The sequence below is a fragment of the Drosophila mauritiana genome, chromosome 3L, assembly GCF_004382145.1.
Source record: "Drosophila mauritiana strain mau12 chromosome 3L, ASM438214v1, whole genome shotgun sequence".
Classification (NCBI taxonomy): domain Eukaryota; kingdom Metazoa; phylum Arthropoda; class Insecta; order Diptera; family Drosophilidae; genus Drosophila; species Drosophila mauritiana.
The window spans coordinates 15,584,601-15,611,047 of NC_046669.1; the positions used below are offsets into that span (position 1 = coordinate 15,584,601).

Consider the following 26,447-nt stretch of genomic DNA (forward strand, 5'->3'; position numbering starts at 1 on the left):
ATTTCTTAAATGTTTGCCTTTAAAAATACCACATCTCTTCTTAAAAATACCAAACAAGTTGCGAAATTCCCCGCGATAGTGTTGGAAGTCGCGCCACACATTCAGTGCTATCAGCTTGCATTGTACCACCAAAATTGCTTCTAGTCCTCCGAAATTGGCAGGTAAAACGCATTAAACTGATAGCCGCGATAGCCGTGTCGTCACCAGCAGATCCGGCCAAGAAACGAGTGCCAGAGGACTGTGGAGAAAGCAGCTGCCGTGGAAAACTCCGGTGAAAATGACAAACCTGTGAATTCCTCGAAACTGTTCCTGGTGGGGGTGTCTCTCCTGCTCTCTCCCTCTCTCTCTCTATCCGCTCACCCCTCTCGCTCGCTCACCCGCTGGAAGGAGGGGGATGGACGGTTGATGTTACGACGAGCACCTCAGCGCAGTGTGAATCACGTTTGGACGACCCCAAGGGAACGGCGACCGAGAGAAGCCAGCGATGTACCAGAGTGCCTGCCAGGCGGCCACCACGGGCTCCTGTGTCCCGGGAACCGGTCAGCAGCCGGACAACGAGCGACAGTCGGCGCTGATCGCCCAACAACCCCCCACCGCGCCCGTGGAGCCTGATTACAGTGGCTTCGATATCGTCAAGGCCACCCAGTATGGGGCCATTGCCCGGGTTCGAGAGCTGGTCGAATCCGGCTGGGATGTCAATCAGCCGGACAGCGAAACGGTCACCCTGCTTCATTGGGCGGCCATCAATAATCGAAGGGACATCATCCGGTACTTCCTCGAGAAGGGCGCCACCGTGGATGCCGTGGGCGGCGAACTTAATGCCACGCCCCTGCACTGGGCCACCCGACAGGGACATCTCGGTGCCGTCGTTCTGCTAATGGCCGCTGGTGCAGATCCGAGAATCAGGGATGCGGAGGGCTGCTCCTGCATACACATCGCCGCCCAGTTCGCCCACACCGCTCTAGTGGCCTATTTCATAGCCAAGGGCGTGGACCCGGATCTCCAGGATCGAGGCGGAATGACGGCGCTCATGTGGGCAGCATGGAAGGTAAGCTTGGTTTTGAAACCACATTTTTACGGGGTACACGTAATATCATGTATGTACATATGTGTGTATAGAATTCTAAATTTATTCACAAAAAGCATTTTTCCAATCTTTGGGGAGTACTTGAAATTCTAAAAATTTCAGTGGAATGTGAGATAAGAAGTTAATGTACATACATACATATTCAATAAGTGTGTCACTACTTATAAACTCTTTTTTTTTAAGGTTTGCGCACTGGACCCCGTACGCTTGCTGCTGACCCTTGGAGCGAACCCCGCCATGGTTGATTATACGCATGGAAACACGGCTCTGCATTGGGCTATCCTGGCCCGCAATGCCACGGCCATTTCCACACTCGTGCTCAAGTCAAAGGCCTCGCTGGATGTACCCAATCTGCGGGGTGAGACACCGCTCTCCATGCTGGAATCCCAGACGGGAGCCATTTGGATAGGAGCGAAGGTGATGGACCGCGTAAAAGAGGCTGCACTTACCTCGCAGCAAAGGCGCTCGCTGCTCTCCAAGCTGCGGCATGACAAACGCCTGAGGTGGTGGTCCATGGTGGCCTGCCCCTTCACCGCCTTCTATCTGGCTGGCATCGTGTTCACCGTGAACACGCTGTACATTATTAAGTTTTTCCTGCTGGGCTGCTTGTATGCCATATTCCATACGATCGGCAAGGCACTGTTCGATGAGCACCTGATGGCCCTGCTGCCGCTGAGTGTTTACTTGGCCACCAAGGCCTGGTTCTATGTCACCTGGCTGATGTACATCGACGATGCCGTCTCGTTTACGGCCACCGTTTGCTTCCTGATCTCCTCGCTGCTATTGTGGGTGTGCTTCCTGAAGTCCTGGAAGGGAGATCCCGGTATCATTCGACCAACCAGAGAGCAGCGATTTAAGGTAGGTGTCTGTTTTCTATTAGCTCGCCATTAACTAATGCGATTTCTTATTTATAACCTCATAGACCATCATTGAGCTGTCGGAGCGGGGTGGAATCGGCTTTGAGCCCGCCTCCTTCTGCTCTGGCTGCTTGGTGCGCCGGCCCATCCGTTCCAAGCACTGCTCCGTGTGTGATCGCTGTGTAGCGAGGTTTGATCACCACTGCCCCTGGGTGGGCAACTGCATCGGGCTGAAGAACCACAGTTACTTTATGGGATTCCTCTGGATGCTGCTGATCATGTGCGCCTGGATGCTGTACGGAGGCTCCAAATACTACGTGAATCAGTGCAATGTGCGATTTGATGGTGAGTTTAACAATTGAGCCTTCAGAATCCTTCTTAAATTGCGGTCGCCAACAGACTTTATCGGTGCCATGCGGGCCATTGGCAACTGCGATGCCTGGGTGGGCTGGGTAATGGGTAATGCCCTGCTGCACATGTCCTGGGTCATCCTGTTGACGATCTGCCAGACATATCAGGTGATTTGCTTGGGCATGACCACCAATGAGCGCATGAACCGGGGACGGTATCGCCACTTCCAGGCCAAGGGCGGCCACAGCCCGTTCACACGTGGTCCCATCCAGAACCTCGTGGACTTCCTCGAGTGCAGCTGCTTCGGATTGGTGCAGCCCAAGCGGGTGGACTGGATGAACTACTACGACTACGATGCGCAAACGCATCAGACCATCGAAAAGGAGCCGTTGCTGAGCGTGGATTGCCCAGATGGGATGGCTGGCGATCACCAGTATGTGTAGGATAAGACCTATCGGGATGCGAAGACGCTTCAGATGCCCATCGCGCATGTTTAACAACCAACACCAAACGCTTTAGAACGTCCGCTACTGCTTTTTCTCTTTCCCAAAAATCCAATCCGTTTCATTTTCGCAACCATTTTAATTGGTCCCCGCTGATCTGCTGCAAAAATATATATAAACTGCGATTCGCAAACAAGAATTCAACACAACCAAGACAGAAGCGTCATCGCTGACCGATATCGGATGGACGAGTTGGGGTCCAGGCCCATTGTGGCTACCCTTCACTAACGTACATATTATGAATGTATTACTGTAATTACTCTGTATATTTCTGCGTATTTCTTACTCTTCGATCATAAGCCGAAAGTACACAAAACCTTTTTGTCCTTCAAAGTATTTGTATACCAAAAAACTAAATGCAAACGTAAGCAAATGAACACCGAACAAATTTAACAATGCAAACATAATCAAACCAGAGTTTGTTTAATCGTGCAATATTCAAGATTCTAATTCACCTACTGAGATATTAACAAATTGTAAAGCGCACACAACAAAAGGAAACACCAAAAGTAAACTGTCAAAGTTTTAAGAGATTTGCACGGAGGTGTGGACTCTGGGCGAAGTTCGTCCTAGGCGGGCTGCTCATTGGAGCCTTATCTTATGGAGAAGTGTATAGTAATACCGAAAATTCAGGACTACGCAGCCTTCACAGCCGGCAGCTCTCTAGGATCGACGACTTCGCTTCGGGAACGGCACGCAAAGACTTTTCAAATATCACTAATTAAAGTGGCAAAAGCAGCGAAGACAACAAATTAATCGATTGATCCCAAGCACTAGCATACTTAAATCAATAATGAATTAATTCTAAATGCGATCCAATTCTAATTATGCACTAGTCTAGTCAGAAAATTATTTAAGTAAAATGTTAAAGTGCAACTACAGCCACAAAATCGATAAATAAATTGCATATTTATATAAACCCACATAGCTATGAAATGATCTAATTATAATGTAAAAGGAATTTCAGCAACCTGAGAACAAACCGCATAGCAATGAATAAAATATGTTGTAATTGTAACACGTTACTTAAATGCATTTAAATATTAATTCAAACGAAGTCTACAAAACCATTTTAATACAAACAATCGCTAAGCAAACCTTTTCAACTATGTACTGTACGAAATATTGATAAAACAAAAAACACCACTTTTTCGACGTATTTTGTATTTGAGATTATACAAACGGAAGTGCGGAGAAGAAGGATTTGCTATGAAGTTATATGTTTCAAATCCATTTTGTATATTCCTTTCGCTCACACTGCTAGAAGATGAAAGCTTTCAAAAGACTATATAAACCGAACAAGATCTAACATCAAGCAACCCCCTACGAAGCATTGCGCATATTAACTTATGAACTAAGTGTTTTTGGCCTATTTAATAAAGCAAAACAAGCAAATCAGCCCCATTGCCTACATCTTTAGTTTAGCGACTAAGTTCAAGACAAATATATTTAACTAAAGGTATATAAATGAATGTATTAAATAGTGTGTAGAACGATGGAAATTGTGAGCTCGCCGAGGTGTATGTGTATGTAACAATGTGCGTTAAAAACAAATTAATAATAATAAATAGACCTTTATTCCGTATTCAAAAAGCGCGAGTTTGCCTAATTTTAAACGGATTCTTATGGGCTTAACACAAATTAAAGGCATTTCAGATTGGGTTTTAATGTGTTTTTATTGTTTGATGACATAATATTGTAGATTTTAAATTTCATTTTTTGTTTTTATTTTTATTTTTTCTTTTTTTGTCGACATTGATGCATTACATTAATAGGCTCACTTTAAAAATAGAATTTCTTCCCTTTTATGATAAATTAAGTGAATGGTTTATCGATTGGTTTTCGTTTTGCTTTTACAAAAAGTAAAACATTTAAAAGTAGGAAATTTAAAACGAGTTCTTGCGATTTACTGCGCTTAAAATTTCGTGATTAGTTGCAATTAATTTTTAGCATTCGCCTTAGACTTTTGCAGCGGGTGTAAATGATATACAATACATATATTACTTTAGCATTATGTATAATTTACTTGCTTGATTGCAAAAAATATGAGAATATCGCGCGCGTTTGCAACGTGCCAATTTTTGTATCCTTTCAATATTATTATTTTTAGTTTAAGCAAATTAGAAACACAAAGGCTTATGCACTAAATAAAAGAATGGTTGCAAAAGTTAGTTGAGAAATACAAGACATTGATTACACGTAGAGAAAAAGATTAAAAGAAGTTCTGTCTGGACTGGTCTGTGAGCGAATCGTGTGTTTGTTTCGGATAGCAATAGCGTCTTTTGTCTATATAATATATTTATCAGGTGGGATTTCGGCGTGGCCAGCTTGAGCTCAGTATATATATATATATACTATATAATGATTGATATTTGGTCGGAGTTGAAAGAAGCTATAGGTGTTTCATCGTTTACAATCGTTTCCCATTTTCACATGCACAACACAGAATACAGAACGCGGCCGAAGGTGAAGTTCATGACGAAGAAGGGTTAAATTAGGCGTAAATATATATATATATATATTGCAATGCGTTTCATAAGCGCACTTGATAAGAGGGGAAAATTAACATAAATCGGTTAAAATATATAGATGTATAATTTTCCATTAAGCCTAATACAATGTTTTACGACTGCGCCTGGCCGAGTTTCCAAAGACGGCAATTAGAATTTGCGCTAGGACAGTGGTCTAATTGTAATACCAAAACGGACTAAATGTGTGTACAGAACAGGATCGAATGGAAACAGCCGACTTTGGACCAGCTTCAAGCGCAGAATAAGCGAATCTTTATATATTATAACTACGGACGCGCCGCAGACTTTTAGATGCTTTACAAAGTGGCTTACAGATAGCCCATTTTCACCCTCTTGCAATGCAACTTGGCTAATTTGAGCGCGGCCCAATCCCACTCACGACTGAGAGACATTTCAGGAAACCAGAATGTGATACGATGAAGCCATTTATGCGACAAACCCGATATACCAACTTTGACATTTGCCAGTGCCAACGATCAAGCGTGAGTGGGAGACCGCGCTTAAACTTAATTCTTTAATAAATATACGAAATATTATACATGTCTAAGTGCTAGAAACATGTGTAGACACATGCCTTAAATATATATATATATATCCATGTATGTATGTATATATAAATTTGTTTTAGTACACGTATTATATATATATTGTTTTTAGTTTTCTCTTTTCTTTTCTTTTTTTCTTCTCCCCATTTACTCGTATTTCTTTTTTTTTCTTGTTTTTTAATAAAAAATATATATAAATATAGCTATTTTGAATTTGATTTTATCTCTCTGTTCATATGTATAGTTATCATTTTTGTTTTATGCATTTAAATCTTTTGCTTGCTCAGTTGGTTTACCATTAAATATGCCTACAGAGTTATGATTATTGGGTAAAAATAGAGGCTTATGCTTGGATTTAATATACCCCTTAGTTGGGGTACCGCAAAACGCAGTAAGCAATAAGCAGTTGTTTAAAAAAAACACAAAAAATAATAACTATTATAATTGGGATAGAGCAAAACAAGAATAAATAACAAATGTGCCGTTCAAAATTGGGTTCTGTAAAAATTATGTATATCATATAAAACTTATGCTTAGGCCTAGGTGTCGAGCTGGGGATTATAGTTGATAGCAATTGGTAGTTGGTTTCATCTCGTCGCCCCATTTCCATACGTCCTGGGGTACTGAGTGAACTGCTTGGGAAAGGGATATTTTGTTTGCTTGCTTATCGGCTTGCTTGGTCTTGTAATATGTATACAATTTATCATATATTTATAAACATTAGTTCCCACTGATGTTACGTCTTTTGCAGCAACTCGCTTTGTGGGCTGGGCGGACTTGTCTGCTGCTGGTTCAACATGGTCGGAGCAGACAGAGTGGTTGCCTGGGTAATAACTGTCGTGGCAGAGATGGTCTGTTGCTGTTGCTGCTGCTGCTGTTGGTGCTGCTGATGCAGCTGGTTCGGCGCCTGCTGCAGCTCCTGCGGATGCTGCTGCTGGTTGGTCTGATTGTTCAGCGGCTGGTTCGAATTGCAGAGCACCGAGTAGACGGAATCAACTTTGCTAAGCTTCTCAAAGAGCGGGATCAGTTCGCGCAGTTCGCAGTCGGTGACATCGTCGAACCAGGATTTAACAGGAACCTTTAATGGGAAATGAATTGTTTAGTACGGGAATATGTATACTTTTTATATTCTACTTACTGCATTGTCTGGGTGAAAGATATAACTGGCCGGTGAATTGTCGACAATGACAATCTTCTGAAGGTCCCGCCCCAGACGATTCAGATCCTTAATGTAATTACCCCTGTAATAAACGCATGATTCCCTAAACAGTCTTGCACGAAACACATTCCACCTACAAGCACGAATGTAACAAGTATTTCGATGAGTAAATTCAATATAATTCATTCCTATTTCAACTCACTTGTCTAACAGATCGGCGACGGGATCTGCATATTTGGCTAGTGATGCTGTGAACAGAACGCACTCGTATAGTTCGCCCATCTTCTGCAGAAACTCGTCCACGTGCGGTCGCTTCAGGACGTATACCTGATGTACGGTTCCATCGATCTCCACGGGCACTATGAAATCAGCATTCGGTATGGGCTGCCGAAATACAAAATAAACTCAAATGAATATGAGCAACACGGGGCATTAACCAGATGTACTCACCTTAAAACTACTGTGCACTAGCGTCTCATCCAAATCGATCACCATGCACTTTCTGTGCATATCGGTAAGCCTAACCTGAGGTAGTAGGTACCTTTGTTGGTCCGGTAATGGTGGCGGTGTTGTCGAACCATCGATTTGTGTGCCATTCTGATTGGTTTTCGTTCGGTTTCGTCGCCAGCAGCAGAGCAGAGAATGGAATAATCCTCGCTTCTGTGGCTTTAAACGATCCACATCGTCTGGAAATTAAATGCAAATCAAAATAAATAAATCGAAAATATTAGCTTACTAAATATTTAATGGATTGGTGGTCAGTATTACTAAGATCCTCCCTAAAAATAATCAATTTGTATGTACAATTAAACTTAAATTCCAAATTTGTTTGAAATTGCAGCCACGTTTTTCAAATAAAACAAACTAATTTTCAGCATGTGATGTTGCTAAGCACCTCATAAATCTCAATATGGATAGCCAAATACCGAATACATTCCACCGCTCAAACATCATATATTTGAACAGCAATTCCGCGCATTTCACCGATGACTCCTCCATTAATTTAAACAAAATTCTAGCCGCCTCATAAAAACTTCTCGCGCAATATTTAAGACCCCTAAATACTCGTCCGCCCACAATGTTTTCCCATAACATACGTGCGTATATATATATATATTTTCATTCCATTTTCGTCTGGCTGTTTCGCCTTGCACGGATTACTATTTACAGATTGTCAGTTTTGCTACACATAGTGGCATAAACATTGTCTGCTTTGTTTGCCACATTTGCATAATACAAATATAGATCTATTCCAATTTCTATATCTGGTTAATACTGCAGCACATGCAATGCAGACAATTTGTTATAGTTTCTCGTTTGGCCGACACTGTGTTTTGGTTTGCGGTTTGTGTGTGTGTTTTTTTTTTGTGCGAAATTGTTTAAAAATAGAAGTCAAAGGCAAAACTAGAAGGCAGCAACACGGTGGCTACTTGGGGTAGAGGGGGTTTGCGGTTCAGGGGGTGGAAACATGCGTTTAATCGATGGGAAATGCTATAATTGCATACAAACACAAACAAAGGAGGCAGAGCAGGTGAGCTTTACAGTCCAACTTCAGCGTCGCAAACAGCAATTATAAATTTAATTAGTATAATAACATAGTTTATCACTTCAACTAATTTTGGTAATAAAAATAACAAAGTGTGAAACCCATTTGTTACAATCGAAGTTCCCAATTTCACAAGTGACGAGATTTTATTTCAATACAAATTACATAAGTTTTTTTTTGCTAGCTCATAAAAATTCTTGATGAGTGTGTAACAATTATATGACAAAGTTGTCTTTCATTACTAACTACTACTACTAGTCAATAAGTACACAATATTTTTTTGATCAATAAAACTATATCTCACTAAATGTTCCAGTGCAAACTATCGAAGTTGCACTGTAGCAGATACAGCGAGCAGAGAGATAGTTAGTCGGATAGAGAGATAGATGGATAGAAGGTCACGGGTTGACCTTTAAGCTGGCTTGAGGTGCGGCCACCTTGGCCAAAAGGGATGAGGAATGGGTGGCAGATGGGGAGCCAGCGATAGAGGATAGCGGGAATGCGTCCGTCCGCCATTTGCATTGTGTGGCAACAAAAGGAAACAGCAGTCAAACATCACTTAGCAGGGAAAACAAGCTTCAAGTGGGTGATGTGGGTGATGGAAGAAGGGGTGTGGGGGGATCGTCCTTCTTGCTGGCTAAGCTAGACGTAGCGGTTCATTGAACCGTTAGCCAAGTGAAAACTGAGCTTAGGATATGTCGAGCATTTTCTTTCTGTGTCCCTCTTTTCACCATACCCTTTTTTTCAGAAAATGCAACCTTTATCTATAAATAGCAATCTATTGCGGTGTTTTAGAACACCATTTTTGCTTGGTAGAAACTTGAAATATAATCGAGTATTAATCAAGTATATAATTAATAACTAGCAGATAAAACTTTTTCCACGCAAAAACATATTTTGGAAAACCACTGATCTTACAAAATTAACGAAGCCTAAGAAACTGCATTGAACATTGGTCAAAAATATAACCTAACCTATGCTAATTTTTCATTTAAACTAAGGAAAAACGTGTATTCTTGTTCATGTACTAAGTTTGCATGGAGTTTTCTACGAAGGGTACTTAAACCTAGCGTTACTCTTTCTTGCTTTTTCCTAATGCATTTTTTGTTGCACATAGAACCCGTGCGAGTGAAGTGCAAATGCACTTGAATATTTTATGAGCGTGTGCTCTTGTTGTAGTTGCTGCTGCTTCGCTAGCATAATGAAAGCTTTTTCCAGCGTCTGGCATTTGCAATTATTAGGCAGGTGAACCCCATCCGCAATCCCCGCAGCCTTCACCCCTTTTTCCGCTCCTTTTACGCTCACCTCTCAAGTTTTTGCATAACTTTGCATAAAAAGGGGCCAACAGCCAACGCGAAACACTCAACTTGTTGAAAGCTGCTCTGTATCCTGGCTGATTATTGATAGGCAATCTATATTTGGGTCGTCAATGGAGCAACACCTCCAACAACCAACTAACTAACCAACCAACCCACTCTAATCCGTTCCGTTCCCAAACAAAACCCACCCCACTCCCACCCACATCACACTCAAATAGGCTTTTGTCCTATTTTTAAGGTGTTCCAAGCAAACTGGCGATGGATTTGTGTGGGCAGCCGCTTCACATTCCCCTTGCGCTCGTTTCCAGACATATTTAGATGACCATATTTATAGCTCATTATTGGGCAAGCAATCAGTCAAGTCTCTACCAGATTTCTGGTTTAATAGACACCCAAATATGGCTCAAAAAAATGCGAAACGAGTCTGTCACGTTGAAATCTTAATATTTCAATGGGCTCGAGAGCAATTATTTGTATCAGGTTGCCTTTGAAGAAGGCAAGTACTTAATAAGTTACGAGACCAGTACGGTCCCGTACTGGGTTCCGTACTCGGTCCCGTACTGTTCCCGGACTGGTCCCGTACTGGTCCCGTACTCGGTCCCGTACTGGTCCCGGACTGGTCCTGTACTGGTCCCGTACTGGTCCGAGTACGAGTACGGGACCAGTACGGACCAGTACGGTACTAGTACGGGACCGTTCGGGACCAGTACGGGTCCAGTTCGGGACCAGTAAGGGACCGTTCTGGACCAGTACGGGACCAGTATAGAATAAATTATTTAGAATAAATTATAAAATTAATTACTTATTTAATTAAAAAGATCTACAGAGTTATACAAAGTTTTTTATGCAACTAAGTGTTTAGTTGCTACAAACAACAAATGAAAAATGATAATGATTCATTTATTTTATGACTTCTGTATAAGCTAATAATAATCAAAAACAACTGATTGGGTATTTTTTACTTTACAGAATTAGTAAATTTTATAAAAGTTAAATTCAACTTAGAGTACTAAGATTTACTAGAGTAAATGCATCGGTTAATAACAGCAAACCACATTCAATACAGATAAGCTCAGCTGAGGTCAAGTGAATAAATTGCAGATTTATGTAAAATATTGAAAAAGCAAAAAAAAAAAAAAAAAAACATGCAGCCAAGGACGAGAGCAGCTACAATCGGTGCATTGAATTATGCAAATGCGATTCCTTCTCCGCCAGACTGTTAAACGGCCTTACGCGTCAATTGGACTTGATCTGCAGGACGACCCGGCAACCAAACAGATCCAGAAAAGCCAAACCAACCGTCTATATAAATACAAATATATATGCATATATATAATATATATGTATAAATGGCCATTACCAAAGATTTTCTTTTGTTAGAAGTTGAGCATATTAGTGTGACAACTTTGTGTTCTGTTCTGGCGGGCAAGGTCTCTTTTTTTATGTCAGATAAGCAGGGGAGAACACGTCGGGGGTATTATTTGATAATTAATTTAAAGCAAATAAAAGAAAAATTCGTAAGAAATCGAGACTATAATTGCCCACATGCCCCATACACACAATTGAGCATTTTTATTCGGTGCTCGCTCGGCCACATACGCTTATCTAATCGAAATGTTTGTTATCTGGCAGGGGGCACACTATGATATCATTCTCGGCGATTCCAAGAGCAACAAAAATGCCACACAGTCTCGACCTTCAGCATATTTATGAAGTTTTTTTTTGTGTTCTTTTCACTGTTTTTTCAACTTCAAGATAGAGGCAGCTTAAAATTTAAGCCGCGCCGAAGAAGACGGCAAACAAAGTTAATGGCACGTGATATAAATGGGCAAGAAACAAGTGTCAATGGCTACAGTAAATATTGGAAAAATGAATTTATTATGCTTTAACTGTGCAAATTAAATGTTGTTGATCAATTAATTATTTTTTAAATATTTACTCAAACGAACAGTTTTTCTCACTGTGTCAACTGATACACCTGCTTTAGAATTTTTGAAAACTGACTTTCCTATCTGCCTCGTAAAAATGGCTGTATAAATTTGCAGCACCCCAATCCCGCCTTTGTTTTTTGGGGGTTGGCCTTTGTTTAACCCCCATCGTAGTTCAACGAACCCATATTAACCATGGAGATAAAATCTCCTTGTACACAACTCGTTGACCTTTATCGATTCAAAAGGGAAAAGCTAAAGGCATCTTTTTCAAAAGTGTTTCTTCGGTTTCTGTGAGCAATATGTATGCATGTATATCATATAGGAAATAGCAGCACACAAATCTTTTGCACGCAGTCCGCTCATCTTGTGCCGTATATAATATTATTTTTCAATAATTAAGCATTGCATCTGCATCTGTTCACTGTCTGTTTCGTGTTTTTTCGAGCCCATTATGTCGTAATTTAGATACACTTATATATAGAGAGAATATTGTTGCTAGAAATCAAATCTTCAGCCACTTTTTGTCAATTAAAAAGGATTTTTAAAAACAAAATCCAATATCCAATTCGTAAAATGGTATAAACAACGTTCGCTTATTGTTCTATTTAAAATTGTGTCTTATTACTTAACCATTTTTGGGCTAGCGCAATAATTGTAAAAAACTCAAGTTTGTTTGTTAAATAAATAAATTTACCTTCACGTTTAGTTATTTTTGGATCTGCCTAATAATTGCATAATATAAAATGTTTATACATTTAAATTATAAATATTTCAGAGCGTACAACAAATGTTTATAGTATTTAACGTTACTATTTTCAGCGTACAGCAATAAATGAAATAATAAAAAAAATTCTATATATTAGAACAAGTGATATGTTTATGAAATGAAAAGTATAAACATTTCAGCGTGCCGCAGTAAAATTTTCAGCATTCTGTCCGATCCAGTTTTCCCATTTTCCCCAAATTTGTTTATGCACGAGATCTTTGAACTCAATTCGCACTCTTTAATTTAACATTATTGGGGCTATTTTTAGAGCCCCCCAATAAATGTGAAAAATAATAAATTCTTTGAGAAAGGGCGTTAAATCGAAGAAAAGCGCGCTGTCTGTGTGTGCACGAGCAATTTGCCTTCCAAGACCTTGAGAAAATTGAAAAATCACAGCAGTTCAGCTGAGGCGTCTAGAAATGAGATACTAGAGAGCATTTGCGTTTGCCCATAAAAACAATATAGATGTATTTATAAGCGAGGGGAGTCCATGGGAGGGGCGCAGGGGGGTTGGCGGTATGGCGAACACATACATATCTATATAAATATTTATACGCGGTGAGCAAAGCAAAAAGCACTTAGGCGGCGGCGGCACCCACTCTCAAATAAAAAAGAAAAACATATTTCAACTGTTGCTGTTCGCTTGCCGGTTTGCCCCTGTTGCCGTGCTCTTCACACGCACAGGCGCCCCATACACCCACTCGCTCTCGCACGAAAAACAGCTGAGATGAGAATAATAGTAGTGGGTTGTTTTTAAAGCCTAAAAAATACCCATTGTTGCTTTTATTTTATGGTAATATATATACTTAGCTACATACATTTCATTTTACAATAATGGACCTAACATAGAAATACAACGCATACTAAAAACGAAAATAAAACGAAGCTAATAACAACTTTGAGATAGCGAGTTGAAAATTATTACATTTTTATGAGTGTACTACAGTCTTGGCCACAAGTGTAATACATACAGTTACGGTGACGTTTTGCTCATTATCTCACGCTCTCTCAGTTGGCCAAAGCTCAAACTAGTAGAAACCGCATAGATCCCTATTTGGAATGCAATGGGGGATAACTTGATTTCAAGATGTAGGCTCCCGAAGCGATTTTCAATATATATATTTATTGCTGGTGACACATATAGATCGGCGGATCGATAAAGAAAGACATTTATTTGCGGCAAACTGGCAGCACAGTCGATCAAAATCAAAATCAAATTCGAAATCAAAGTGAGCGAGCGAAGTCGATTAGCACCTAACCGCAAATATTTTGTATATAATATACCAAATATAGCGCGTACATGTGTGTGGACACATGTATAAAAGGTGCAGCGGCGACCGCAGATTAGATTAAATTAGTTATTACTTTACTTTAAAGCGTTCATCGCGTTTTTTCATGCGCTCAGTCGGCCCCACCCTCCTACTTTTTTATTGTTCACTCTCTGCACAAATAAAAATATGTAAAATCTTAGGTCAAGTACACTTTTTTTATTCGATATGGGAATGATAGTGAATGCTAGGTTTGGTCACGTAAGTGGCACTTGTTTCTGATAACAAAAGTCTGGGTTTAATTAATACTGCTGACCATTCTCTCAGTTTGATTAATAAATATGTAAATACTTCACGGATTGCATTTTAAATATGTTATTAATCTTTACTTTTCTATCGCATTTTCTTCTTATGTACTTAACCCGCTCTCTTTGTGCTCTCACCATTCATTTATTCATTCATTCATTACAACCATATCGCAACCTTTAAGCTAAGCTTTTGTTGTTCGTCTGTTGCTTTGCTTGTTTGTTTTTTTGCATCACTGTAAATAAAGAAACACACACAACTAGTTTGATTGTGCTCTCTCTCGCTATCTCTCGCTTTATACCGGTTTTCCTGTATTTTTTCTCAACTTTTTTTACGTTTTTTCCGCTGCTTTTTAGTGTGCAATTTAATTGGCAGTTTCTATTGTTGGACCCTCGAATGTAAACATGCAAAGGCAGTTAGGCAGTTAAGCGAACGAAAAGAAAATAAGATGGGAGGAAAGTAAAGGCTTTCGTGTCGAAATTCAATGACGTCACATGCGCCGAAAGACGTCATCAATTGATTACAGGTGGGAGTGGGCCAGTGGGTGGCAATTGGGCGATGGTGGGCGGTGGGTGGTGGCTGGCTGGTGGCAGAGTTGCAACTGCGTCGCAAAATAATTCAATAACCACAAAGCGAAGCCAGCAAGTGGTTAGATCATTCACAATGGCCAACGAACAAGAAAACACTGTGTGCTGAATAAAAAAGGGGCGAAACAAACACAACAGACAGGCACAACTGGCGTGAAAATAACACTATTATTAAGTATTGTTATTCGTCGCAGTGAAAACCTGTGCAAGTCCATTTATTTAAATGTGAATGCATGACAGGGGACATTTTTGATTAATAAATTGAGACCTTTGAATATTTAAACTTAATTTTTGCTAGCATAGTACAGTTACTAAAGTCGAAAAATCTATTAAAGAAACATACTAATTCAATTTAAGCCTGGTTTCTACCTTGAATGTATTAAACAGAAAAAGTACAGACATTTGAAATGGAAATTAGATTCCCAATTAAAGAAAAGAAATTTCCATTTAATTGGTTTCAAATTACAGAAAGTACGGCAAACTGGTCACAGTCGTGCAAACAGATAATAGCTAACGTTAATTTCAATATTTAGCTTAGACAGAATTGAACAACTTTTTCCAGCTACAAGTTAATTGCATTTGTTAAAATATATTTTCAAATTAAAAGCACTTTTGTCTTTTATCAGTTCGTTTATGGAGTGGTTCCTGTACAAATTAAAAAGGCCAATGCCATTTAACTCGCTGCGACTTTCGAAAAGTACGACATATGTACAACTAACTTATTCCCACAATTATATTGACCGCAATTGGGTGAGTTACAAAGGTCAGCGGGGTGTTGGGGCCTCTTCTTTGGGGGGTGGTTATGGTGGGTGGTGGTAGGTAAGTGGGGGGAACTTCTTGGCAGCGGACAAGTGTCCTTTCGTCTTTGTTGTGACGCCTTCGAGTGGCGATGAGTCATGAAGGGAGCTCTATATATATGTATATGTGTATGCGGTCTGGGTTTTCAGCGATTTCCCCAGTTTTGCCCCCGTTTTTTGTTCTCACCTTTGTCATTGGGATAGCTGGGATAGACGTTCAGTTGCTCGTCGTCGCGGGAAACTTGCGTTATTATTGATGTTGCATCCATTTAAGCACTCGGTTTGTGGCTCCACTTCGCTTAACAGGTTGATAAATCGGATTCGGATTCAGATACTGATTCAGATCGGTTTCGGATAGGATAGCTGCAAAATGTTGCACACACATGAGAGATAGATAGAGATACTTTGGTTATGGCAATTATCGCGAGATGATTCCATGTTTTCTTCGCATATATGGTAAGTGTCGTGCAGTATATATGCCGTACATATATACATCTACCACGTATATATAGCTCACACACACACACATGCACCAATTGATAGCCTGCCCCAGACAGTGGAATTTTACAATTACGCTTTGGCCGTCCGTTCGCTTCGTTTTATTTCTCGATGCAAATGGGTTTTCCCTTTGATATTCACCTCGCTATTTATCGCTCTCTCTTTCGCTCTGTTGCACTTTCGCCTCTCGGTTTTAGTAAATTTAAAACTTTTCAACGAATTTCAATAAAAAACACTTTCTATCTTTCCTTCGCTCTTGTTTTTGGTTGCGCTCATTCTTTTACTTCTTTATCCGCGTCTGCTTTTCGCACACAGCTTCGCAGCGTTTTATTTATAAACGCCCACACAGACACAGCACTCACACACACTCTCGCACGCACACTTGCTCGGCCGCTGGTGTTTTCGTTATTTCGTCTCGTTATTTAATTTTTTTCTAATTTTTGCCATTAATTAATCGCGCAAAATAACAAAACGCGTGTGTACGTCGAAAAAAAGTAACAGGAATAGCGCAAAAAACAAAACGTGTGATAAGTGTGACCGCGGAGGATGCGAGACTTAATACCAAGTGCAAAGAAAAAGTGGTAACATTTCGTATTTAGCTAATATGTACAGGTGGAAGAACGGCTTGATTATAAGTTAATTACTTACAAGGAGAATGTAGTATTATGTATAAGGAGCAAAATGTTTGTAAAATACATAATTAAGTTAATATATTTCCAAATTTGAAAATCAAAGGTCATACTTTTTGGTGCAATGGGCTGCCAACTGTGGTCAAGTCAATCTAGACAAATTCTTGATTTAAAATGTATCTTTAGAAACATTTTATTTTCCCATTATATAAAATAATATAAGAAACAGATGTCTATGAAATGATTAGGTTAGTTAAGGATATTCCCAATCAAAGGATAAGATAAATGAAGTCAAACAGAAAATAAAGCCAAATTTAACTATAAACTAGCTTAAAGGGCAGCGCACATAGTTAATCAAGTCTGGCAACTCTCCGACGAATTGTTGTTACGCGACCGATTTCTTTGGTTTTATTTCTAGTTAAAATTATCAAAGAAATATTATAAAATGTTGGCCATACGAAGTTCCCAGAGATTGGGCTTACGGTAGGCCACCCGTCTAATTTGAAATAACCAAAAGGAATCCGTCACCTGACCCCTTATTTTTCAGTTCCCTGCTACCGGCTGCCTTCAAAAACGTGGGATTGGTCAACTACTCCTCCTCGCAGTCCAAAAACGACGATGGATACTCCTCTTCGGACGACGAAAAGCCCACGAAGAAGAAGGAGAAACCCGTGGAAACGGCGGCCCAGCGACTGAACCGCCTGTTGGGCACCATGCAGGCCACGGATCAGCTCTCGGCATCGGACTTTCCACGTCCTGGCGATGCCAACAGGAAGCGAAGGGAGGCCCAAAAACAGGAGGCGGCCGCCAAGAATGTTCTAACTGCTGCCAAGAATATTGCTAGCATGCTGGGCACCAGTGAGAGCGACAAGAAGCAGACAGAGTCAGAGCTATTGGCCAAACTCCTTGGCCATGGAAGCGAGTCCTCTGCAGCAGCAACCGGAGGAAATCAGACGGCAGATGCTCCGGGATCTCCTTCTGGTGATAAGGAACTTAATCTGAGGTGGGTAAAAATTATTTACTTGGATTAATGGATAATCCAATTGAATTTATTTTCCTTACACAACAGTGAGCTAATCGTGGGCATGAAGATCGACCGTCGTCAGCAGCCGCAGCAGGTGGAGCAGACCCGCGGCGAGTACGTTCGCCGCTCGCTGGCTTCCCGAACCAAGCCACAGAACCGAGATGGGGCTTACCAGCGGCCAAAGAGGCAAACCAAACGAGAGGCTGAGTCTTTTACAGGCAGTGTCAATTTGTATGGCGGAGAACCGTTGGGTATCTTCAAGGATACCCAGCTGCCCATTTCCAACGACATCCTTTCAACCTGGTCACAGCTGAGTGAGCGGGAGCTTAGTCTACAAGCTTCCCATCCCCCGGCGAACTACTTCGAACAAATGGTCTTGTGGACAGATCAGAAAAAGGTTTGGCGCTTTCCCATCAACAATGAGCAGGATTGGGAGGACGAGCATAACGTGGACTTCTCGGAACACATTTTCCTGGAACAACATCTCGAGGATTGGTGTCCTAGCAAGGGACCTATTCGCCATTTCATGGAGCTCGTCTGCGTCGGCTTGTCCAAGAATCCCTATTTGACTGCCCAGGAGAAGAAGGATCATATTTTCTGGTTCCGTGACTATTTCCAGGCCAAGAAGGACATTCTGAGGGATCTGATTAGCAAGGAGCCAAGCAAAAGTATTTCTGCTTAATGTTTTTGTTTGAATATTTGTTAAAAATATATTTTTGCTTTATAAGACCAATCGATATATAGTTATATATATATGATATTCTGTGTGTATATATGTGTGTATAAGAATGTGAGTCCTTTAAATATCCTAATACTTCGAAGGCTGTGCAGACTGTGCGCGGAATGTGTGAGCCGGGAACGGGCTTCAGAAGAGCAGGATGCGTTTTTCCACGGTCTTGCGGCAAATGGGACACCCCTCAATCTGGTCGCCGCACATCTGGCACGTGCCGTGGCCACATAGGAAGACCATGTTCTTTATGCGGTCGAAGCAGACAGGACACATAGTCTATAAGATAGATATAGGGATCAGTCACTGAACATGTTTTCAATCCAATTAGAGCTCACCTGTTCCTTGATGTCCTGCAACTGCTGCTTCAACTTTTGGACATCATCCATCTGGAAGTTGTTGACATTGGAAGGAGCCACCATCGCGTTTCCAGCTGCTGCCAGATTCGAGACATTCGAAGAGGCTGCTGCAGCGGCCAACAGATTATTCTGGCTATTCAACTGATTGCTGCTGCCCGCCACCGGTGTAACCACGGTGTTGTTCATGGCCACGCTATGGCCGGAAGCATTGGCACAAGCTGCAGCTGCTGCAGCTTCCATGAACCGATCGTCGGGCAGCGGCAAGCCCACTGTTGCCATCGCTCCAGCTGCCACGGACACCTTCTCCGGTCGGCCACTTCCTCCGCAGCAGAGACTGAAGGATAATATCTCATCGATTTGCGTGCGACACAGGACGCACTTTTTCATCAAAGCACTGCAGTGCTCACATGCGACCATATGGCCACAGGGGCGGAAGAAAACGGCTGCCCTGCGATCCGAGCACACCAGACACTCGTCGATCTTTTCGCGCGAGGAGACGGTCTCCCGACAGATGAGGCACTTCTTCACCCTCGGAGCGCAGGTCTCGCAGCAACTGACATGGCCACAGGGCTTAAACACCGTATCCCGCTTGGCATCCGAGCAAACCAAGCACTCATCCAGGCTGGCTGACGATTTCGGAGGATCCTCGTGCAGGGACTGGCTCATTTCGTTGGCGATGCCATTGAGCGCAAATATGGAAGATGAGGCAGCTGGGAAAGTGGATGAGGCAGCCAGGCTGGAGAGCGGCATATTGGCTGAGGAGGACTGATTTAAGCTACCACTGGCTGCTCTTGCCCTGGCATTCGAACTCGTGCCAGCCACATTTCCGGGCAACTCAGAGTCGTCGGTCTTTCTTTCGTTATAGCATTTGACCAGGGTCTTGCAGAGATTGGGATCCGGGCACAGGTCCAGCGGGGTCTGCTGCTTGCGATTCTTCAAAGTCAAATCAGCTCCATTGGCAGCCAAGAAGCATGCAATTGAAGCAGAGGCCTTCTTGTTATTAGCATTCCTCAGGCCCATCAAGAGCTTACCAAATCCTTCCACATCTTGCAGTTGCTTCAGCTGCGAGAGAGTGTGATGTCGCAGCGCTTCATGCAGCGGAGTATCCCCGTCTTTGTCGGGGATGTTTAGATCTGCACCATCCTGCACCAGCAGCTTGACGATCTGCACATGCTGACGCTCCACAGCAAGATGCAAAGCCGTCTGGAGATTCACATTTTGCCTATCCATATTGGCCTTACCCATATGCACTAGTAGCTCAGCAATTTCAACGTGGTTGTTAAGTGCTGCCAGGTGCAGTGCTGTGTAGCCATCATCCTTCTTCTCCTCCACAATCCACGGACGGTTCGTCTTGGTGAGCAGGATCTTCATGGCACTGGGATTACCCTTGAGAGCAGCATGATGCAATGCATTGAATCCATTATTGTTGTTTAGCGTGATGTCAGCCCCGAAGTCCAGCAACAGGGACAGCATCTCGTCGTGCTCCTTAGATATGGCATCGTGTAGGGGGGTATCGCCCTCGGAATCTTGCAAACTTGGATGGCAACCTAGCGTTAGAAGCGTCTTCACTACGTTCAAATGGCCCTTGTTGACAGCAATGTGCAGAGACGTCTGCCTTCGCTTATTGCGTGCATTTAAGTCCGCCCCGGCTTTGGCCAATATCTCGATCACCGCCGCCTCATCACCAAACGCGGCATGGTGGACAGCGCGATCTCCGTCCTTGTCCTCAATTTCTACGTCGACGGCGTGCCGTAGTAGTACCTGTATCACTTCAATATGGCCATTCTGGCTGGCTGCTTGCAGAGCAGTATGTCCGGCAAACACACCATTCACATTGACATCCGGTCCAGAACTGGGCGAGGCACTGGAGGTCGAGGGTTGAGCTGCCCCAGCCAAGTACTCCTCGCAACGTGCCTGGAAATGCGAGACAATTTGTTTAATATCAAGTGTTAAACGTATTTTCGTATACTTACTGCAAATCCATTTGCTGCTGCCTTGACAAATTCCTCAGTGGCATCGCCGGAGACATTTGGTTCGAACAGCTTTTTGAGAATGGCCGAGAGACGTTCACTACTGGGGATAACTGGAGCGCAGCTCCCATCGGAGGCAGTGGAAGAAGCCACCTTGCAAACGGCCAGCGGATTGTAGGTCCACGAAGTATTGCCCACCTCCACTTTAAGGTCGTTATCATGGTAGACCTGCTGCACGCGACCGATCTTTCCCAGAGTCAATTGCATGGCGTCAGCCCACTCGCCGTGTCCTCGCTGTAAAATCTTGATGCTCTCCACATCCGAACAGATCTTGACAATGTCGCCCACTTGAAACTCGGGCGGAGCAGTGGTTGGCGAGGATACTTTTGTGAGGACAGCTGGATTGAATGTCCAGCGATTTCCGGAATTGTAAGCCACCACAATGTCGTGATCCTCATCGATGCCCACAACCATTCCCGCGTTGCTTAGGCACTCGAACATGCCATCGGTCCAGCCACCATGTCCATGCTGCAGAGACTGAACGATTTCTAGATCTAAATCCACGGTGACCTTGTCGCCGATCTGGAAGCCATGTGGCCCTTTTCCTGGTCCGTTTTCGCCCAGCAGTGGCAGATGATCCCGGTAAACGTTACTACCCTTGGCATCGTTAACGACCTTTAGATCTGCCATGCCCTCAAATCCTACGCGGTACAGATTCTTGGAGCCATTGTCCCAAATCACGTAGGCGGCCGATCTTGGCGAGGCCGAAGACCAGTCCTGGATCTCGTTGACCTTGCCACGCCGACCAACGCCTCCGTCCTGATCCTCCCATTGCCAATCCACGCCGCGAACCACACGAGCTCCCGGGAATATGCCTCTGGCGAGCACTTTCTTGGACTTACGACGCGGTTCCAGCATGGTTCGTTCTCCTCCTGGCGTGGTGATCCTGTAGAAACGGTGCCTCAGATGATGTTTATCTCCGTGGTAGCATATGGAGCACAAATCGTAGTTAATGCACTCGGCACATTTCCAGCGTATGCCAAAGATCGGTTGCTGGCGGCAAGTGTCGCACATGGTGCCCTCGTGCTTTACGCCCGTGGGTGCACTGTCCAGGATGCGCAGATCATAGGCTCCGGCGCAGCGGTAGTTGGCAGCGGTTCCATTGTCCCAGACCACGACCACCTCCTCGGCGGATTCGAAATTGCGAACGGTGCCCACGTGTCCTTCGCCGCCGTCCTGCAGAGAATCGAAACGGAAAAATATTCTATTAGTGAGTCAGTCCATCTTTCGATTTTCCATTTCGTAACCCACGCTGATTAGGATGCGAAAGCTATAGCCGAAGTGCATAATAGCAACTAACTAAGTGTTAAGGTAGGCAGTCGCTACAAATTCGTTTGGCTATCTCTAAATGCGATCAACAAGTCGAAAATAAATAAATAAATCCCAAGGGAATGAGGGTTTGCATACCCTCCATTTCTATGCAATAGGGTTCTATTTGTTCAGCGATTGCTAGCAGCTCATGTAAAAATTAAAGTATTCTAGGTTTTCTGATTTAATGAACTTATCTGAACTAATATTTTGCTAAACAACTTATACTCTTAATACTTGAATGTTGAAATGCTTCAGCATATTGTAAATGCACTTGAATTTTTATCTGCATTATGATTAGTCAAATCGTGTCACTGATTATTGGCTTGGATATTTCATCATGCTGGTAAATCTTCATCAAATCAGTTAAAGAAATTATGTGCGGAAATGTCTCTACTTTAATCTTGCCTTTTTTGTATCTTTCTGCACTTTCAAATCGTTTTTCCGCGCTAAAACAAACAGACTTTCAAAGCTTGCATCAGAGTTATGATGTATGTATGAGTTATGACTCACAAGCCATTTGTTAAGACATAATTAGGCAACCAAAGGTTACACTTATTAAATGTAAATGTAAGCTTGGGAAGAGATGAATTGAGTACATGAACAACTTAAAGTGTTAACTACGCTATGATTCTTGCGTAAATTGAAATACTTTTTTGGTCGTGCCCTTTGATCTCACTTAAATTGCAATGCTATCAAAGGAACAACGATAAATATTTATAATCTATTAATGGATTTTCTCAGTGCACCTAAGTAGGACTTCATACCCACTTTCTAGGATCAGCATGTGTCCCCATTGGGATTCTGGTTAGTAATGCGAAAAGAGAAACTTGACTAGTTTGGCCAGATGTCAAGAATCGAGTTGCGCGGTGTGCAATTAAATTAATTGATCGGTCAATTGAGAACGGGGAGAGTTCTTTTCTCACTGGAAGTTAAAGCAAAACCAGCTGGGACCCCCCTTGATCATGCCCACCTGTTTGTTCCACTTCCAGTCCGGTCCGCGGATCACCCTGGCACCCACGCCCTCCATGGAGAATCTTCGGACAAGTGCCGCTGCCGAATTGCCGCCGCCGCCCGCTGCAACGCCACCGGTGGCGGAGGCGGAGGATGAGGAGGTGTTGCCACCGGGAAGGGAACCACCCGCACCTCCTCCGCCACCAACACCAACACCTCCGCCCGCTGCACTGCTCACTACCACACCCACAGCTGTGGACTGTGTGTTGGTGTTAGTGTTGGTATTGCTGTTTGTCGGTGCTCCTCCTCCTCCTACACCACCACCACCACTGGCATTTGCGTTGGTGGAGTCCTTGGCCGACGAGAGGGTGGCCGCACAAGACATTTTACCACTCCGCAAGGTCGCTGGGCGGGTGGACTTCGCTTTCCACGGTATATTGCACTCTTACGTTGGGTAATTCGCGTTTAAAATCGGAGTCGCTGCGAAACACTCACGGAATTTTTACAACCACCGAACAATGTGACCGTAGTCGCGCAAGCGATAGATCCCATGCGGTGCGATGCGATGATTAACAGTCTGCCCGTTGCTCAGAAAATATCAAGTGTATTTGCTGAACTCTGGTCACTCTTTGCCACACAGTGGAAAAAGTGCGAAGAGTTGCCACAAAAATGTAACGATTGAATGTTACCATTTATAACGGTTTCTAACATTTGTAGTTTCTACACGATATTTTACTTTACAGCTCATGTATATACGCGTGTAAAACTACTTTATTATTAGTAAACTACTTAAGTATTTAGTATCGTCATAGATTTTTAAATCGCAGCTTAATATGACCATTTATATATCCTCTTATTTGTTTTCATAAACAATTCTGTATGGATTAATAACATCTACATTGACTACTCTTCTGTTCCTGTATGTTAAATAACGTCACATGAAAATTTCCTATTTGGATGATAACTAACTAATAATTTCTGTAAAAATAATATTTATTAGATTTTCAGCTTTATTTTAGCTTAACGTAATTCAATTCATCCCTCAAAAAACCAAAGCCGCGTTCGGTAATTAAAATCCTTGCTGCCTAAACAGCATGTATAATTGCCACCGTAAAGTATCAATCACAGATTTGAGTAATTTCCAAGCGTCCCCCTTGGCCGCAACTAATCAGTTTAATGGCCCGAAATGGCCAGACTCAAATGATCTGTTAGCGGGCGAGATGAAAGGCTGGCACGGACAATAGTCAAAAGTGTCCTCGTACATCAGAGACATCAGCAGACACGCTTCACTATGGGCCTAATTGCTTTAAAATAAGCCACACCCACGGTGCCCGAAAATCCATCTTGCACGCACATTACGAGCCCATCGATCGACCGTTAGGCAAGTGACTGCATCTCGGACCTTTTCCTTTTGGCGGAGGAGGAGGACTGAGCGTGCGGGCGGCCGGCGGCTTTGATCTTAAGGATCAGAGCGGTATAGGTATGGATATGGCATAGCATGGATATGGTGTATAGTAGGGTATGGAGTGGTGCATAGTGCGGTGTGCGGGGCACGCTTGTCAATTGTGGTTGGCTTCAAAAGCGGCTTACTCAGCCCCATGTCCCGATACCAATACCGTTTTCAATCCCAATCCCAGTCCCAATCGCAGTCCAAGTCGCTGTCCCAGTTCCCCGGGCGAATGAAGTGTGTAATTTGAAATTAGCTCAGGCTCAGCGGCACCTTTTGAGCCCGGCCGACTTGACTTGGTGCACCTGCTGCTGGCGGAGATTGTGATGCTGCTGCCGTTGCTGATGGTGGTGATTGTGATGATGGTGATGGTGCCATGGCGATGGTGACGGTGCGGCTGTCCTGCGGCGGCTACTTAGTTACGCAGTCGCACCGCAGCGTCAAGGCCACATACCGTCGTCCCCCGCATCTCGTCCAGCTCAGTTTGATGCACAAAGAAAAATAAGTAATGGGTTTGGCTTTACAATTATGTAAAAGAATCACAAATTATTTATATTATACACTATTATAGTTATATATTCATTATGCAAATTGAATAATAAAATTAATTTATGAATATGAATATACAAACCTCTTTGTATGTATTACCACCTAATTTTGGAAAACTTATAAACTCGAATTGATGAAAGTAAAAGTTTTTCAAAATAGTTCCCTATAAAACAAGTTTCAGTTGCATTAAAGTAAAATATATGTATTTTTTTTTAAACAGTATATTTAAACAATTTTCAATCTTTTTCTACCAAATTACTAATTTATACTGCGAATTTCCTTCATACCGGCAATGATATATCAAAAGCACCAAATGTTTCGTGCAGTGTACCATTTCATTTTCGTTTTCAACTCCATTCAGCAAATGAGTGCCACTGAGATATATACGCAAATTTATGGCCGCACATATCTGTATGTACATTTATAATGTGACTAATTTGCGATCTCTCGATTTTCCAAATCCCAGACTCATCCAATCTGGGCTTCAATCTTCTATGCGTGCATTAAGTAGTCGACTGGGAATGGGGGAGGGGGTGCTAATCAGGTTTCTGGCCCCAAATTGATTTCATTTTCATATTTCAATTTCGAAAGACGGTAGCCGGAGGTCTGTCGAAAATGCAAAATCAGTAAGACCAGTAGTCGCGACATGATATAAATTAACTGTTTTGACTTTGTGAAATGAAATGCCGGCCTCCTTTGAAATGCAAAAGGCCGCAAACGCGAGAAGGCGAAAATATCGAAAATAACAGCCAAATCGATTTCTGGCTCGAAGCCCAACAAAAATCAGAAACTCAACAAAAAATTCGAGAAAAACAAAATAAAATACCATTCAAAGTGGCTGCGAGTTGTTTTTATCTCGTTAGAGTTGCCAGCGCGCCGATTTCTTTTCGGCTTAAATGGTTTATGTGCGTTTGCAACCAGTTTTATGGACATCGCCTCCGCAGCCTGGCGGAGCGGCCTGATTATATGTATATCGATGCCGCCGCCGGACTTGCGGGATGCGGGATCATGGATCTTCGATCTTCAATCTTGCTGGATGTTGGATGCCGCCAGATTGAAGCCAGCTTTACATTTAGGTGGGATGTGGCCGGTGCCTTTGATGCAGCGCGTTTACCACGTGCCGTGGCATCCCCAATCCTCTCCAGCTTCAGCCGCTGATCACCCACATGATCCAATCGAATCGGCGACACACAGACCCCCATTCGAATTAATAAACAAAGAAATGCTCATAAATAAATATACATTTTATAAATGTTTATTTATATTGTTTTGGCCGATTCCCCGCAGCCAGTTTTCAAGTCGAGTAGCGATTTGAACGATTTTAATGATGTGTTCAACGTCTTATGATTTAATTATGCCGTTTGTTGCT

At 42.6% G+C, this 26,447-nt stretch overlaps 4 protein-coding genes across 5 annotated transcripts; 2 read left to right on the top strand and 2 right to left on the bottom strand.

The window, feature by feature from the left end:
- Positions 1-86: 86 nt before the first annotated feature.
- On the top strand, positions 87-4,196 carry LOC117139800 (palmitoyltransferase Hip14). The gene is made up of 4 exons (XM_033302421.1): positions 87-1,048; positions 1,271-1,945; positions 2,010-2,289; positions 2,344-4,196. The coding sequence occupies exons 1-4, from the start codon at positions 485-487 to the stop codon at positions 2,736-2,738; spliced, it is 1,914 nt and encodes a 637-aa protein (XP_033158312.1). The 5' UTR covers positions 87-484; the 3' UTR covers positions 2,739-4,196.
- A 1,878-nt stretch (positions 4,197-6,074) lies between these two features.
- On the bottom strand, positions 6,075-16,553 carry LOC117139084 (carboxy-terminal domain RNA polymerase II polypeptide A small phosphatase 1). Of its 2 annotated transcripts, none has more exons than XM_033301201.1 (6): positions 16,414-16,553; positions 15,741-15,916; positions 7,484-7,719; positions 7,236-7,417; positions 7,013-7,166; positions 6,075-6,952 (listed from the first exon to the last, which is right to left on the bottom strand). In XM_033301201.1, the coding sequence occupies exons 2-6, from the start codon at positions 15,820-15,822 to the stop codon at positions 6,611-6,613; spliced, it is 996 nt and encodes a 331-aa protein (XP_033157092.1). In that variant the 5' UTR covers positions 15,823-15,916; positions 16,414-16,553; the 3' UTR covers positions 6,075-6,610. The 2 variants fall into 2 exon arrangements, with proteins under 2 accessions (XP_033157092.1, XP_033157091.1); XM_033301200.1 differs by having other exon boundaries at positions 16,193-16,552.
- Positions 16,554-17,032: 479 nt separating this feature from the next.
- LOC117139083 (28S ribosomal protein S31, mitochondrial) lies at positions 17,033-18,437 on the top strand. The gene is made up of 3 exons (XM_033301199.1): positions 17,033-17,163; positions 17,228-17,683; positions 17,750-18,437. The coding sequence occupies exons 1-3, from the start codon at positions 17,126-17,128 to the stop codon at positions 18,384-18,386; spliced, it is 1,131 nt and encodes a 376-aa protein (XP_033157090.1). The 5' UTR covers positions 17,033-17,125; the 3' UTR covers positions 18,387-18,437.
- On the bottom strand, positions 18,432-23,616 carry LOC117139082 (E3 ubiquitin-protein ligase mind-bomb). The gene is made up of 4 exons (XM_033301198.1): positions 23,102-23,616; positions 20,764-21,996; positions 18,770-20,704; positions 18,432-18,710 (listed from the first exon to the last, which is right to left on the bottom strand). Exons 1-4 carry the CDS (start codon positions 23,465-23,467, stop codon positions 18,570-18,572), a joined length of 3,675 nt encoding a protein of 1,224 aa, XP_033157089.1. The 5' UTR covers positions 23,468-23,616; the 3' UTR covers positions 18,432-18,569.
- Between the last annotated feature and the right edge of the window lie 2,831 nt (positions 23,617-26,447).

Bases quoted from the DNA above. Each gene is read 5' to 3' on its own strand.
- LOC117139800 (XM_033302421.1), top strand. From the start codon at position 485: ATGTACCAGAGTGCCTGCCAGGCGGCCACCACGGGCTCCTGTGTCCCG. The intron at 1,049-1,270 runs GTAAGCTTGGTT...TTTTTTTTTAAG, and splicing joins TCATGTGGGCAGCATGGAAG to GTTTGCGCACTGGACCCCGT. The intron at 1,946-2,009 runs GTAGGTGTCTGT...ATAACCTCATAG, and splicing joins CCAGAGAGCAGCGATTTAAG to ACCATCATTGAGCTGTCGGA.
- LOC117139084 (XM_033301201.1), bottom strand. From the start codon at position 15,822: ATGGATGCAACATCAATAATAACGCAAGTTTCCCGCGACGACGAGCAA. The intron at 7,418-7,483 runs GTGAGTACATCT...GTATTTCGGCAG, and splicing joins TAGTGCACAGTAGTTTTAAG to CCCATACCGAATGCTGATTT. The intron at 7,167-7,235 runs GTGAGTTGAAAT...TCGTGCTTGTAG, and splicing joins GTCGCCGATCTGTTAGACAA to GTGGAATGTGTTTCGTGCAA.
- LOC117139083 (XM_033301199.1), top strand. From the start codon at position 17,126: ATGTTGGCCATACGAAGTTCCCAGAGATTGGGCTTACG. The intron at 17,164-17,227 runs GTAGGCCACCCG...CTTATTTTTCAG, and splicing joins TCCCAGAGATTGGGCTTACG to TTCCCTGCTACCGGCTGCCT. The intron at 17,684-17,749 runs GTGGGTAAAAAT...CTTACACAACAG, and splicing joins GATAAGGAACTTAATCTGAG to TGAGCTAATCGTGGGCATGA.
- LOC117139082 (XM_033301198.1), bottom strand. From the start codon at position 23,467: ATGTCTTGTGCGGCCACCCTCTCGTCGGCCAAGGACTCCACCAACGCA. The intron at 21,997-23,101 runs GTGGGCATGATC...GATTCTCTGCAG, and splicing joins ACTGGAAGTGGAACAAACAG to GACGGCGGCGAAGGACACGT. The intron at 18,711-18,769 runs GTGAGCTCTAAT...TCTATCTTATAG, and splicing joins TGCAGGACATCAAGGAACAG to ACTATGTGTCCTGTCTGCTT.